This window comes from Triturus cristatus, chromosome 10, assembly GCF_964204655.1.
Source record: "Triturus cristatus chromosome 10, aTriCri1.1, whole genome shotgun sequence".
NCBI lineage: Eukaryota > Metazoa > Chordata > Amphibia > Caudata > Salamandridae > Triturus > Triturus cristatus.
This window is the reverse complement of record NC_140593.1, coordinates 1,166,305,408-1,166,320,137: the sequence shown is the minus strand read 5'-3', so window position 1 is coordinate 1,166,320,137 and position 14,730 is coordinate 1,166,305,408. Positions and strand designations below refer to the sequence as shown.

The following is a 14,730-nucleotide window of genomic DNA, read 5'->3' as shown; positions in this document are numbered from 1 at the left end:
CTACATATAACTCAACATTACGACTCCAACATATAGTATTAGTACATATACCAACATCAACCAATAATCAATAATCAATAAGCTAATGTACAAGCAATCTTATCAGATCAAGACAATCATCAATAACCATCCTCTGCTACCAGGAAATTGATAGAGATCAGGGTGTGTATAATACTCCCACTACCACAGATAGAGTAATCTCACAGTTACACGCACATATATTCATCATACGCTAGGGCCCATTTCACTAACATACGCTCAAATACTCTTCCAGCAATAAACCTGTGGAAAGAAAACTCCTAAACACCCTGCATCTATATCGGGGTCGATAAGATCTGGTTATTGAGACTGCCCTTAAACATAATCTAAACAACCTATACGGCAATAATCAAAATATAATACACAATAATTGACAAGAAATAATATCCAACACCATGTTCAAATTATATTGCTTTATCTAAAATTAGTCAAATGGAAAGTCAATCAGAATAAATCATTTTTCTCATAGTTACCTATTCTAGCTAAATGTCAGAACGGGTCAGGACAAGTCTCTCGGTAAAGTCTCTCAAGACGAAGTCCCTTCAGCATCAATCCTCAGCAACGCAGATTCGGTACGCGGCAAAGGCAAATGGCAAGTGCCAAAAACCCTCTCTAGGCTAACAATTCTTATACTGAATCGAACAAAAGAAAGATACATAGAAAAGTTGTAATGTTCGCTGGACCGCTGAGCAGAGCGAGAAGGAAAGGATGTAACATTGCTACATTCGAAAATCTCCGCTCAGGAAAAATCACAAAATAAAGACTACGGAACAGGAACCAAGAGACATAAATGTATCTTGTTAGTTCTACTTCTCCTCGGCAACGAAACCACAGTTCAGAGTCTTTCTCTAAGGCTCCTTTGTTTTCCCAAGGCTGCCAAGGACGTTCCATTTCACTTGAAGATTACCCAGGCTGCTGCTGTCCTCACGGAAATTTAGCAAGGCAAGCAAGGACTGTGGTCAGCTGACTTCAGGACCATATTCAGCAGGGCTCTCTCCCATCACGGTTTTCTACTTTCAAATCGAGGCCAGGCTTACAAAATCGGCCATCTTTTGACTAGGCCACCATAGGCCACAATAGACCATCTTAATTAAAAGAAACAAAAACAACGTTACCACAGCATAGTGATTAAACAGTGTTAATCCCACTAATACCCTTATGTGTATGCATCTATCTAGCACTTGCAACATAGAAAAGCATTAATTCGGAAAGCGTTTTGTGCTCAAAAATAAACAGCACATAGCAACGTTTAAACATGAAAACACGCACGTTATTGTTAAACAGCACATTTATGCGCACCCACATGTAACTCTCTCTTATTAGGACAAACGGATTGATTAATATAAACACACTTGCACAAGACAAATAATTAATTATTAGTGATTAATAAATTAATATGACAAATAGACATGCCAGAGCTTCAAAAACCAACGAATTTTCAAACAGAAAACTCTGCTCCAGCACAGGCAGAGGCAATGCATTGAATTTTAGCAGTGCTGCACCAATTACGAACGATACTTGGAGTCAATGTGTTAATTTTTGTTCTTGTTGCACCAGAACTCACAGGGCACAGGAACTAGAATTTGCACCACTTGGCAAGGCAGGACTTGGTGAAGTCTTTGATGGCACGGAGACTTCTTAACAGGAGGCAAGCTCAACTCAAGCCCTTGGAGAACCGCAAAAAGCAGGATGTAGAAAACAAATTACAGGTCTTTCGCTGTAGGGACAGAAGCAGTAAACGGCAGCCAGAACAGCAGAACAGCAAAGAAAACAGCAAAGTGTCAGTCCCTACTGAAACAACAGAGCTCTTTTTCCTGGCAGAATGTCCACAATCCAGAAGTGTTCTGAGGAATATGGTGTCAGAGGTCCAGGATGCATACCCATTTCAGCCTTTGAGGTAGCCAAATTTCAAAGGAAAGTCTTTGTAGTGCCCTTCCTTGCACTGGCTCCAGACGGCTTTGTGTGAGAACAGACAGAGCCCTTTTCAGGTGTCAGTGACAACTCCTCCCACCACTCTACCTCAGGAAGGCTCATCAACCTGGTAATGGGCCATCAGGATATGCAGGGCACACTTCAGTTTCCTTTGTGTGCCTGTCGAGAGTGAATACACAAACAATTTTCAGAAGTGCAATTTAAAAAACAACTTTACTAAAATATGTATGTTTAAATTGTGAGTCCAGAGTCACCAAACTCCAGTTTTCTATAAGCTCCCAATTGGCAGAAACACGTGTAAGATGTTACAAGGCAGCTCCAATGCTAAGCAATTGGAGAGATAGGCCTTGCTGTAGTGGAAAACAAAATTAAAAGTATTTCACTACAAGGACATATAAAACACAGCAGTCCATGTCCTACCATTTACATACACTGCACCCTGCCCATGGGGCACCATGGGCCTTCCTTAGGGATGCCTTATATGTAATTAAAGGTAAGATTTGGGCCTGTCAATTAGGTGCACTTGTCGAAAGGGCAGTGTACAACTGCACACACAGATACTAAAGTGGCAGGTCAGAAACATATTTGCGAGGCTACTCATGTGGGTGGAACAATTAGTGCTGCAGATTCACTAGTAGCATGTGTTTTACAGGCCCTAGGAACACGCAATGCACTGTACTAGGGACGTACTAGTAAATCAAATGTGACAATCAGGAATAAACCAAATTCCATGACAGTTTAGACAGGAAGCACTTGCACTTTAGCTCTGGTCAGCAGTGGTACCCAGAGTCTTAACACCAACAAAAACAAAATGCAACACACAGTCAAAAACAGGGGGTCAGAGGTAAAATGACAAGGAAACCATGCCAAAAGATACCAGGTCTAACAGTAGGATATAGGGGTAGAAATGGGCTTGTAAGGTTCATTGATGTGTAGTGCGAAAGGTTGGTGAGGGATTTTTAGGGGTTTGGGATGAGTACTCTTAAGGCATAGTTTAGTTTTTCAGGGTGCAGGGATGGTTTGAGCTTAGGAGTACTAAGGAGCCTTTTGGGTTCAGGGACAGGAGGTGCAAAGGGCTCTGGGATAGGTACTGTATGGAGGTAGAAATGGATTTGAAAGAATTAGGCATCGGCAGTGCAAATGCGTAGTAAGTGATGTTTAGGGTTTAGGGGTGGATACTGTTGAGGGGCAGTAGGGAATTTCTACAGCTCAGGGAGAGGTAATGCATAGGGGTAAGGAGGAGTTTGTAGGTTGCATGAACGGCAGGTGCATATGGGTAATAGGGACATTAAATGGCTCAGAGATGAGTGGTACGAAGGAGTAGGAGTTTTTAGAGCTCAGAAAGATACATAGTAGTAGTAAAGAGGTTTTAGAGTCAGGTACAGGTGGTGTTGTGGGTAGTAAGGGGTTTTTAGGGTTCAGGGATTAGTAGTGCTGAAGGAGAGTACATATGTTTGTTTAACCTCTTGGCTTCTAGAGCTTTCCCACTCTGGTGCGAAGCCCTTTTTTTTAGATCTTAGGAGTAGCTCCCATTTAAACCTTCACAACTTTTCTCCACACCAAATTTCTGTCCTTTATTTTCAACATCCTGGAGATTCTAAAGGTGCCCAGGATTTGAGAGTCCCCTGGAGTGAACTGTGAAAATCACCAAAATAGAGATACATTTTGTTTTATTGTGGAAAAAACTGGCACAGCTGCTGGGAACACCAGAGACTCATGAGACCATTGAGGGCAGCTTAGGGTCTTTAGAGGCACACAAGACCATAGTGAGGGACCAAGGGGTACAGGAACCTAAAGCCGTGCAACCCTCAACTGCAGACTGGTGCACCAAAAGCACACATGACTATGAAAGGAGTACAGACACCCAATGCGCTTTAATCATCAGCAACAAGAGGGTGCCAGGGTTGCAGTTCCAGTAACGGGAAAGGCTTCTGCTCCATTGCATGCTCCTCTAATTCAGGAAAGCCAAATCTTGCTAGACTGGGAGCCATGTTAGGCACAGCCACCTAGAAAAGGCCATGCACCACCTTACTCATTGCCTATTATTTAGTACTTATCTGGCAACATGGTTGGATCCTTCTGAGCTCTTCCAGCTTCAACAGTGGATGCTCGCATCTCCTGTCACCTAAGCTCCTGCAGTCACCGAACTCTCTGAGCTAAGTTGTCTTCTATTCACAAACCTGGAACACCTGAAAACAAAGAATAAAAATAAAATGCTATTCCTGGGATTAAAGAGCATGCAGCACAGCAAAGAACACTTATCATCCTTGGGAAAGCTCTCCCTTCTGTTGCATCACATAGGGATTCCAGGTTGAGTGAAATTACACAGCCAGTTGAGAGGCTCTACAGAGTCCTACAAGAGAAAAGACATAAGTATGACTAGGCATTTTAATTTGTTTACTGCAGATTGTGTAGTAACAGTGCTTACAGTGAATGCATAGTTTGTAGATAGCCTTCAAAGGTCAAAGATTCACACCCCAGCAATATACACGTTTTTGAGGTTTAGAAGGAATGACAAGAATTCCTTAATACAGGACCTCAACTCTCTAAAGTTGCATTACCCACCCAAAGTATTCAGAAGGGCAAGGTGGGTTCTGGTTAATCTGGGATTATCAAATTCATGGTCACCAGAAAATCCTTCTTTCTCTCAGATTTTCCCACTCAGTCACCAACATTCATCATACTGGTTAGCCTGACAAAGTGAACAGAGCGGTAAGCCCAGTTGTTGCTTTAATTCAGAGGTGTCAGACTGAAGGTAGAAACTGTCAGATGTGTATACTGAAACTATTGCTTAATTCCATACAGCTCAACAGATACTTCATCGCTTCATGACCAGGTGCCTCTACTGATGCAGACAATGGCCTCATACAACAAGACCAGACCAGCAAGAGACATCAAAGATGAAATCTTAGTTTTTTTCTCTCAAATCCCATTTTACCTTTCCCCCAAGGGGGTAGACTGACTCCCAAGTTATCTCTAGGTATTGGGTCGCAATAATCTAGGGGTGAAGTTGGGAACTAAACCTCATCACACCTGCATCAGATTGCACCCATAAGGTTAGTGCTTTGAACCCTGACAAAAGCATACAGTGCAAGGAAAAGTGTAATTGTTTTAAAAAAACAATGCCACCAATTAATATTTTGCTGTGGTAGGATTACCATCTTTTCAAAGAGCTAGTCCATTTTTCCTACTTTTTGTAGTTTCAACCTACTTGCAATTTGTGGTAGAAACAGACCATGGGGGATTAATGAAAGCTATACATTTTGGGGCAGATTTACAAGCCCCTTGCAACACTTTTACTCCACCGTTGCGTCACTTTTGTGACGCAGAGGCGGCGTGAACATTGCACCACTATGCAACATATTTACAAAGTGACGCATCTAGTGAGATGCGCCACGTTGTAAAGCCCTGTGCTACATTATAGAAAACAGCACCAAATGCACCACTCAGCTAGTATAATTTGATTTAAATAAGTCCAAATCCTTAGAGTTTTTCTTTTTCAAAAACTTCTTCTTCTTCTTTATTGTGCAGTTTGCCATGCAATCATAAAAACTTCCAAAACAGCCAAAATCAGTTTTTATGATTGCATGACACATAATAATGTAAATGAGTAGGAAAAAATAGTCGTGGTGACAGGTTTTTCAGCTTTTAACTTCTTGTCACAATGGGTAATCTACAATAGCAATATAGCATTACATCTGACAGACCCTTCTGATCACAAGGATATATAGCATGTGTAGGTTCTCCAAAAACATGATATCCAGAGCCAACTGACATGCACAGTGCTATGATTTTTAATTTCAGAATAACATAGGCTTCCTTCCAACAACATTCATACACTTTTTTCATTCTTTATATGTTACCATATGAATTGCTGTATAGTCGAAACCCTCTTTACTTTTTTTATTTAGCTTTGGTGTATAGTGAGCGTTAGTTTCCTTGGGTGCAGAGTGGGGTATTTGTCTCCTATTAGTCCTGCTCAGGGTGCAAAAAGACTGTCCTGACCTTTTTTGGTGCAGGAACATAGCCCTGTACAACATAGGGCTGCCTCACCCCTTTGTTTTTTCTTTTATTTAGCCCTTGTGTATAGTGGGCAGAATAGGTTGCTTGTCCCCAATTTGTCCCTTTTGGGTGGCAGAAAACACTGGTATTCCATTTTTGGTGTGGGGCCATAGAGCTGCACATAATCAGCCACCAACATCTTTTTGATTGGACAGGAGGTATCCAGACATCAATGAATCAGTTTTAGACATGCTGACAGGACTTACGTTTGAAACCCATTAAGCCTCTCTATTTTTTATTAAAGTTCTGATGCTGGTCTGACTGCAGTCCTTGTTCATTCATGAGGTAACTCTGCGGGAGGTCGTGCTGAGTGGGGCAACCTTTTGTGTGGATATGAGCTTCTATGTCCAGCCACGAGCACGGACTCGCCGCACAGCAGCGGATCTGCGGTGCACAAGACATATACCCTCTAGAGATTATACATTTATCCTCCATTCCTGGACTCCTCTCTTCAATCTAGCATAGCATTAATGCTTCCTCATTCTTTCTATCCTTCATTCCTCCTTCCTTCTTTCTTCTCTCGGTTCTTCCTTTCTTTGATCCTCCATTCCCTAACATCTTCCTTTCTTCCTCCCTTAATTCATGCCTTGCATCTTTGTGTGCTTCATTTGTTCCTCTCTTATTGCCTACCCTATTTATTATTTAAATATTTGTAGTTTTATATAGTATAAATCAGCCCAATAACGCAGCAGATTGTTTTTGATAATCAGTACTTCCTGTGATTAAGGGAGTTTTCATTTTAGAAATTGCAGTATAGGCATTTTTTATATACACTGCTTGGAAAGGGGAATAATGTACATTATACAAACTCTCAATGTTATTGCGTTTGTATTTATTTTAAAGAATTCCTTATAATTGTAATATCTGATTGCTTTTTGAATGTGTAGATGCGGTTTTGTTGTAGTTTTGTTGACTTTGTAAGGGGTGGCGGAGGGTAAGTCAAACTTTAATAAAGAAATTGAAATAAACAATGAATAACATGCAGAGATTAAGGAAGGTGGAATAATGTAAAGTACACAGTATAAGTAATAGACACAAGAGAGAAATTGACCATCAGTTAACTTAAAGTTGCACTAAACGTAAAGACTCACAGAGCATGTGTAGTTAGACTTTATGTGGCTACTGTTTACAGAGATCAGAAAAGCTGCAATGTGATGTTGCTAGAAGAGGTGAATGGATTATTGTTATATCTGCCTCTCATCAGTGGCTATAGTCTTGCATTGAAAGCATTAGTAATTTCACTGTAGTTTTGAAGTCTTCAGTTGGAATGAGAGATTCGATTCCCCACCAAGGTCAGACTCCCTTTTCCTAAAGTATTAATGTACGTGTGAAGGTTAAGGATTTTGTCCAGAATTAAACCAAGTGATTTTGCAACTTCCACAATGCAGCTGTCTTGCAGGTTTGAAGATTTGTTGCATGAAGCCAGGCTTGAACCAACCTGATGAGTGGATATGAGCAGAAATTTGCTTACCCAGGGATTTAATTTTATACGTTGTAAAGTTGTTTATTCTCGAGCTCCTGTAGGGTCATTTCAAAATAAGTTAAGTCCTCTTCAGGAAAAGGGGAGGTTGTTTTCTTCAATGTAGCTTTTCATGTGCAATACAATTTTCAAGAACTATTTGCATGAAAGGTAAGTATGAGAGGGGACTAAGTTGTGTCGAGTTTCAGGGTTCAAGATAGAGAAAAGGGGTAACCTGTCCAATTTAAGACATTTAGCAAATATTTCTATGTCATAATAGAAGAGGTAATTGCATAAGTCAAAGAAGGGGTGAAAGACAATCTAATGTGTTTCACTATTTTTGCCACTATAGGGTCAGCAAATTGGTTTGATTTCCTTCTTCCCATACATGCTTTCTTCCTTCTCCTACAATCCTCTGTTCTACCTTACAGTCTCTCACATTCTTCCTTGATTTTTTACATTTGCTCCTTCCTCCCTTTATGGCTTATTCACCTCTTATTCAGTAGATAGACCCTTCTAAAGTTGGGATCCTCATGTCTTTAAAGCTATTGCAATATTTGTAAGTACAAAAAGTTTTATCATTAAAAGCTTTATCAAACATGAATGAAATATGCTAGAAAAGTATGTGAGCAATGACTCAGCAGGAACATTTTACTTGTATTTCTTTATTTTTAATTAGAATATATCTGTTTCCCCTTGAACAGATCAGCTATGCTGCTGCACTTCCCATTCTCAGTGACAAAGGCCAGTTTCCAACTTTCCTACGGACAGTGACAAGCCTTTCATTCCAGCCAAATGCTCTGGTGCAATTATTGCTCTATTTTGGATGGACATGGATTGGAATTTTGGCCTCCAATAATGACCTTGGTCTCCAGGGAAGTCAATCGCTTAAAGAAGAGGCCACCAATAATGGTATTTGCATTGAATTCTTTGAGATTCTCCCCACACAAAGCAGCAACACATCTGTAGTCCATGTTGTTGGCATTGTGAAAGAGTCCACTGCCAAAGTGATTGTCTGTTTCACCCAGGTAATGCAAATAACTCCAGTCCTGAAGAGGATATCACACCAGAGAATCTCTGGAAAAATATGGATTGGGGTTTCTTATGCAGTGTTTTCTAATAGAGACTTATGGGAAACATTGAACGGAGCACTATTGTTTTCTCCGAATAGTGGGGACATCCCTGGGTTTAAAGAGTTTCTGTATCACAAGCATCCATTGAAGGACTTGGAGGACATCTTTTTAAAGAGAGCCTGGGAGCAACTTTTCAAATGCAACTGGACAAATATTGTTAATGGGCCAAATGCAGGGAACATGACAGATGATAAAGGACTCTGCACTGGGATGGAAAAGATTCAGTCCCTTGATGCCTCAGTTTTTAATGTGAATGAATTCAGGTTCCCCTATTGTGCAAACCTCGCCATTTATGCCTTTGCCCAGGCACTGCATGATCTGATTCATTGCAAGCCACAAGAAGGTCCCTTTACCAACAAGTTGTGTGCTGATCTTGAGGATTTTCAACAATGGCAGGTGAGCACACTCATGTGGATGTGATTTTGCCTTTCACCAGCTAAGCCTTGCTATTAGCTCACAATCCACTAATCACATTACTGAAATCAATTTTAGGGGTGGGCGGAATTTGCGGAATTAACCTTCGCAAATTATCGCGAGAATGTTTAAAATTATCGCAAACAAGCAGAAATATCGCGAAGATGCGGAAGTTTTTTTCCGGCATGTTCGCGAGATTTTCTGCATGGTTGCGGGTCGCCAACTTACCCATGTGGTTGCTTGTGGGCGCGGCCATCTTGTTTTGAGTTGTTCTCGCGGTGCATGATCGCGAGAAGAAAGACGTGATCGCGCGACGCATGACGTCACTGCGGGCGCGAACTGTCGCGAGACAGCGCAAATGGCTAAAAACAATACAACATCTCATGGAGAACGCGACCGGATCAAGAAAACTTGTCGGCAAACGCAGGGATTCAGGTAAGGCGATCGCGCGCGCGCGAGAATGTATTATTTTACAGCGCGAGCAAGAAACAAATTATCGCCAAGCTGCGGAAACCGGAATTTTTGACATTTTCGCGCTCTCCGCGGAACGCAAAAATGTCAAATTATCGCAATTTCCGCGAACGGAACGAAATTTTTGCCCAGGCCTAATCAATTTTCCCTAACCCAATACTTGCCTAGTAGTGAAGTAAGCCAGACATCTGAGACAAGGATCCTGCAGCCTTACTCAACCAAAACATACACCAGCACCCCCCCCCCTGTGAGCTTTTCATCTGTAATAAATGTTTGACCATAAACAGCCATCTAACCTACTAACATCAGGTACTGGTAACCAAATGTCCAACAAATGACTCATAAGTACACACGATTTAAGGGTTGGGATGGAGAAGGCTCTGTTAATGTAATAATATTATTGATATGTTATCAAGGAATAACTCCATTATGACTTGCTTGTCTTAAACATTATTTTATCATAAGGATGTAATAAGTAAGTAGACAGGTTACCATTCCAAAAACAAAAAAGTTCACTTGGGGTGGTAGAAGGTTTTCTGATGTAGAGGGCAAACTTTGGAATTCCCTGCCCCCATATTTTTAAGATTCCAAGATAGCCACTCCATTTTTAGGAAATCATTAAAAACATGGCTTTTTTCCTCCTCTTCTACCTAAAATTCTGCTGGGCTTTTTTCACCTCAGAGGGTTTCCGCTGGTGCCAAGATACCTCGGTGATCACTCGCTTGATAATCCTTTTACTTACTTACTTACAGCATTTGTAAGCAGTATCAGGAACATCAGGAAGCAAGAACATTATGAGTATCCCATCCCTTCAATCAGAACTGAGTGACGGGTGCCAAGGTGCCGGTGCATAATATGGCCTCACTTCTTTGAGGCACTTTCTGTCGGGGGACAGTATCTGCCTCGATCCACATTTATGCAACCCAAGATTGTCAAGTTGAATTGTCTGTAGCCGTGCCGCTCCCTGGGACTATGCAGCGGCAGAGATCAGTGACTGAGATCAGTCCCTTTACCCACTCCTACAGCCAGCAAAATGGAGAATGCAACAAGCCCTCCCAGCTTTGCTGGGGCTGGATGATCAGCTGTTGTGGGGATCCGTTGGACAGAGTAAGACTGTGGCTGCCCCCGTCGTAGGATTAAGCTGTGAGCCAAGCCCACACTTGTGGGAGAGAGATGCGGATACGATGGTTTGTATGGAAGGGACCATAATTTAAGGAGTGAGCATGACAGGTGATGCCACCAGGAAACACAGTAAGGTTTTGGAGCCCATCAGGCAAGGGTGAGTGCCTGCAAATGCTGTAACACGAAGCTCACTCACCCCTGATACCAGACCAGAGATTCCCTGCCCTTTCTTTCTCCTCAGTGCCACTGATGCCCATTTGGGATACTGGGGGGTAGCGGGACTCAACAACAAGGCTGGGCTGCTGGAGGCAATGGGATGGTGACTAGCTCCTGTGGGACCTCTGGAACTGACAGAGTCCACACAGTCACTGAGCTCTGCTGCAGACATCTCGGTACAAATGTGCCTACGGGACAAGATTACTGAATGTAGTGAGCTCATAGAAACGGACGCAAACAGCGGAGACATTATGTCAGGGCACACATGTACAGTGATTGAGAGAGACCCAACAAGTAGCTGGCAATCCCTATGAGACACCTGTGGGCAGCTGTGACTATTATTCGTTTAGAGGATGGAAATGGGACCCCCACTGGGATGCAACCTAAAATCTCCAGGCCTTCCATACCTGTTATAGTACACTCTACAAATCATTAACATCTGAGCTCATGTCACACATAGAGGAGTACTTACGGATGCAACACTGGGGTAGGTTACAGATGTACAACACCTGTTCTCGGTGGAACCTTTTACACTAGAGGAACTGCGAGGTGTTACAGGCGGGCTCCCCACTTGTATGGCCCTGGGCTCATGTGGGCTGCCTTCAGTATTCCATAAATGCTTTAGAGACAGGTTAGTGCCTCACTTGCTGGCTCTGTTCAGGGAGACATGGAAGATGGGTGTTTTACCTCCATTATGGAGAGCAGCGATTGCTGTCACCCTTTTAAAGCCTACGAAGCCAGTGTACCACTGGGGTTCCTACTGGTCATTTTCATTAATCAATTTTGACACCAAGATATTGGTCAAACTGATTGCTATCCATTTGGTTTTGCTGATGCCGGAGCTTGTGCTGCCAGATCAGAGATGTATTGTCCCAGGCTGCAAAACAGCACATAACCTACGCACATTGTTTGCACTCATGCAAGACCTGGATCCCAACCTAGATGCAGCAGCGATCTTCCAGGATGGCTCCAGGGCTTGTGTTTTCATGAAGTGACGATATTTGTTCCATTTATTGGCTAATTTTGGACTCCCTCCAGTGTTTGTAAACTGGATTAAACTTCTTTACATGTAGCCCACAACTAACAGAACTATAAATGACCACCGATCCTTGCCCATAGCTATCATAAGGGGCAGCAGACAGGGGTATCCCCTCTCTCCTCTTTTGTTTACATTGGTTTTGGACCCCTTGTCCGACAAGCTCCACCAGCATTATTGTGGTTATGCTATAAGATACCCTAATTGCCATATTTTAATCTCCTTATATGTAGAACACAAACACAGCCTGGATAAAATACGGAGAGAATATATTAGATTAATTCACCTATCAGGGATTAAGAATTCCTGGAGCAAATCAATAATTTTGCCACTCACAAACAACATGCTTAGGTTCACACCGGAATTCCCCCTAGACTGAGGTGAGAACTCACTTATGTATTTTAGCATTTCGATCCACATTGATATATAGATGGTGCTCAGAGAAAATTATGACACAGTGCTGAGCCTTCTGTAGGATTCCATAGCATGTTGGAAATCATTAGATCCTTCTTTTGCCACCTATGCACACACTTACTCCTAAGACACTGAGACGTTTTGCTTCCTGCCCTGTGCTGCATGAGAGTTTAGTCAGTATGTTCCCCTATGCCTCAATCACTGCTTGTACATCATCCTGAACTTGAGGTCCACCGTCTACCTGAAGCTCAAGCCAACCAAGACAGAATCCACATTATTTACCAGTAATAACAAGATGCAGTGCAAACCTGTCTCAATGATCTGAACCTTGATTGCTAAGAACTCCAAATTTCACTGAAAGCCAAACTATTTGGATTCAACCTTGGTGCCAACCTCACTCTCCAGGGGCACATTGCCAAGACAACAACAATGGCCAGCTCTTTCTTCTAAAGAAAACCAAATTGTTTGTTTCAAAAAATGACTTTACATCTTATCAAGCCCTTGTATTCTCACATCTGGGTGGTTGTAATGCCCTACTCTTTGACCTCTCAGATTCCACACTGACACTCCATAAGGGCATCCTATATGCTGCCTCAACAAATATGATACTTTTACCCTCATCCTGATGGAACTCCATTGAATCCCCTTGCTAGCCTACTCCATCTTCAAAACCAGTTGCATCATTTACAGAGCTATGATGACCAGCACCCCTACTTATCTTGCAGATAAGCTCACTATCTCGAGTGGTTCCTGGCACACCTGCGCCCAGGATGCCATCATAGTGCAGACTAAGAAGAGAAAGAAAAAAGACAGCAGGCCTTATCTATCTATGCACCCAGGATTTGGAACAACATCCCTGTGACCATCAATACCACCCAACAATGCTCATACTTAGAAAAGAGTTGAAAACTCACCTCTTTAAAGAGAACTGCATCACAATACATTAACTTCTCAAAGAGCAACTTCCTCTCGTATCACTTGTTGAATTTGTGCTTGTCATTGGCCATGCACGGCCCTCTGTTGCCTTTTGAGAAGGTTCGTGCCATAGAAATGCTATATACATACATGCAGACATTGATACACACAGAGTAGGAAGGACATCAACCATGCCAAATAATCTGCAGGGTCACTTTTGCAATGAAGCCCTGTCTTCAGGAAAAGGGCGTCTCAATCATCAGCTTGAAACAGGGAGACAAAAATAAAATGAGGGCTGGTGGGTGAAGTGGCCCTCGTAGGCCAAATGTAAATAGAGTGGGGGATTTCAAGAGCCCAGTGTCATGTTCATCTCAATAGTTTTGGGGTCACACTTGGTGGATCGTGTTAGCCCAAAGAGGAAATGCACCCTTTTCAGAGAGGGTCAAATTGACAGGTGTCTGTCACTTTCTTTCCAACAACTTATATATACCATGTTGTACAGGGAGTGTTAGGAATCAGACAACTCTGTCAGAGAATCTATCATTTGCAGATGATAATAGATAAAACTTTCATATGTTACCCGAAATCAATATGTGCACACAATGATTGGTATTTTACTATGTTTATTTATTCATCAGTATTTATCTACAATTAATGTGCATCAGATCGCTTATAATTATGATGCACCATTCATTAGATAATTTCAAATCAAGGCAAACATTGGCTATTCTCTGATATTTAATTACACATCCCTAACCTATTAGTCTGTTCACTATCTAAATTGTCTGAATGTTATCAGCCATCTAACTTTCATATCTATGTTAATTTTCTAAATTTAACAATAATAGTGGTTCACCCCAGTTCACTCAGAAACAATTGCCAGTGTTAACATGAACAATATTAATGCACGACCCAATGAATTGTTAAGTTTTCAGAATTAAGAACTACTGCAAACGAAAAAGATTCATTTGAACTATTAAGTCTTGCTGTTCATATAAATCAGATTCACTTCATAGCAGCAAGAAATATTTACAAGATGAAAAATAGCATAATACATGGTACAGTGCACGTTATCATTGAAAAAGTGAGAAACAGCACAGGCACCACATCAAAGTGTACTGAAATAGTGGCTGTTATCAATTTTTTTTAGCATATCACAAATAATTTTCTTCATTGGATGCACTGGGTAATACTCTTAACTGTTTAAACTAAAGATCAATGTCAATGTTTCAAACCTCTAAGGATGACCTAGTCTGGGTCTTCATCAGGCCATATCATTGATTTGCACCCTCGGTCTAGGTAGATCATTGTGAATGGGTAGGCAAGCTTCAATAATACCTTTAAGTAAAAATTGAACAACTAGAGAGAGGGGAGTGAAATCAAACTCCAGATGCACATACGTCTGTGTTGGTGATTGTGAGTTATTCCGGAGGCACCCTCGGTATTGTTAGATTTATGATTACCCAGGTACGCTAGAACTATTGAGCTGCCTGCTTTAGAAAGAACTGTTTTAGTTT

At 41.7% G+C, this 14,730-nt stretch overlaps 1 protein-coding gene across 1 annotated transcript in view; it reads left to right on the top strand.

The window, feature by feature from the left end:
• LOC146796859 (extracellular calcium-sensing receptor-like) overlaps window positions 1–14,730 on the top strand; it is a 125,186-nt gene that overhangs the window by 39,047 nt on the left and 71,409 nt on the right. The window contains exon 3 of the mRNA XM_085631395.1: window positions 8,197–9,021. Within this exon, the coding sequence (XP_085487521.1) occupies window positions 8,197–9,021 (825 nt within the window). The remainder of the gene's footprint in view (window positions 1–8,196; window positions 9,022–14,730) is intronic.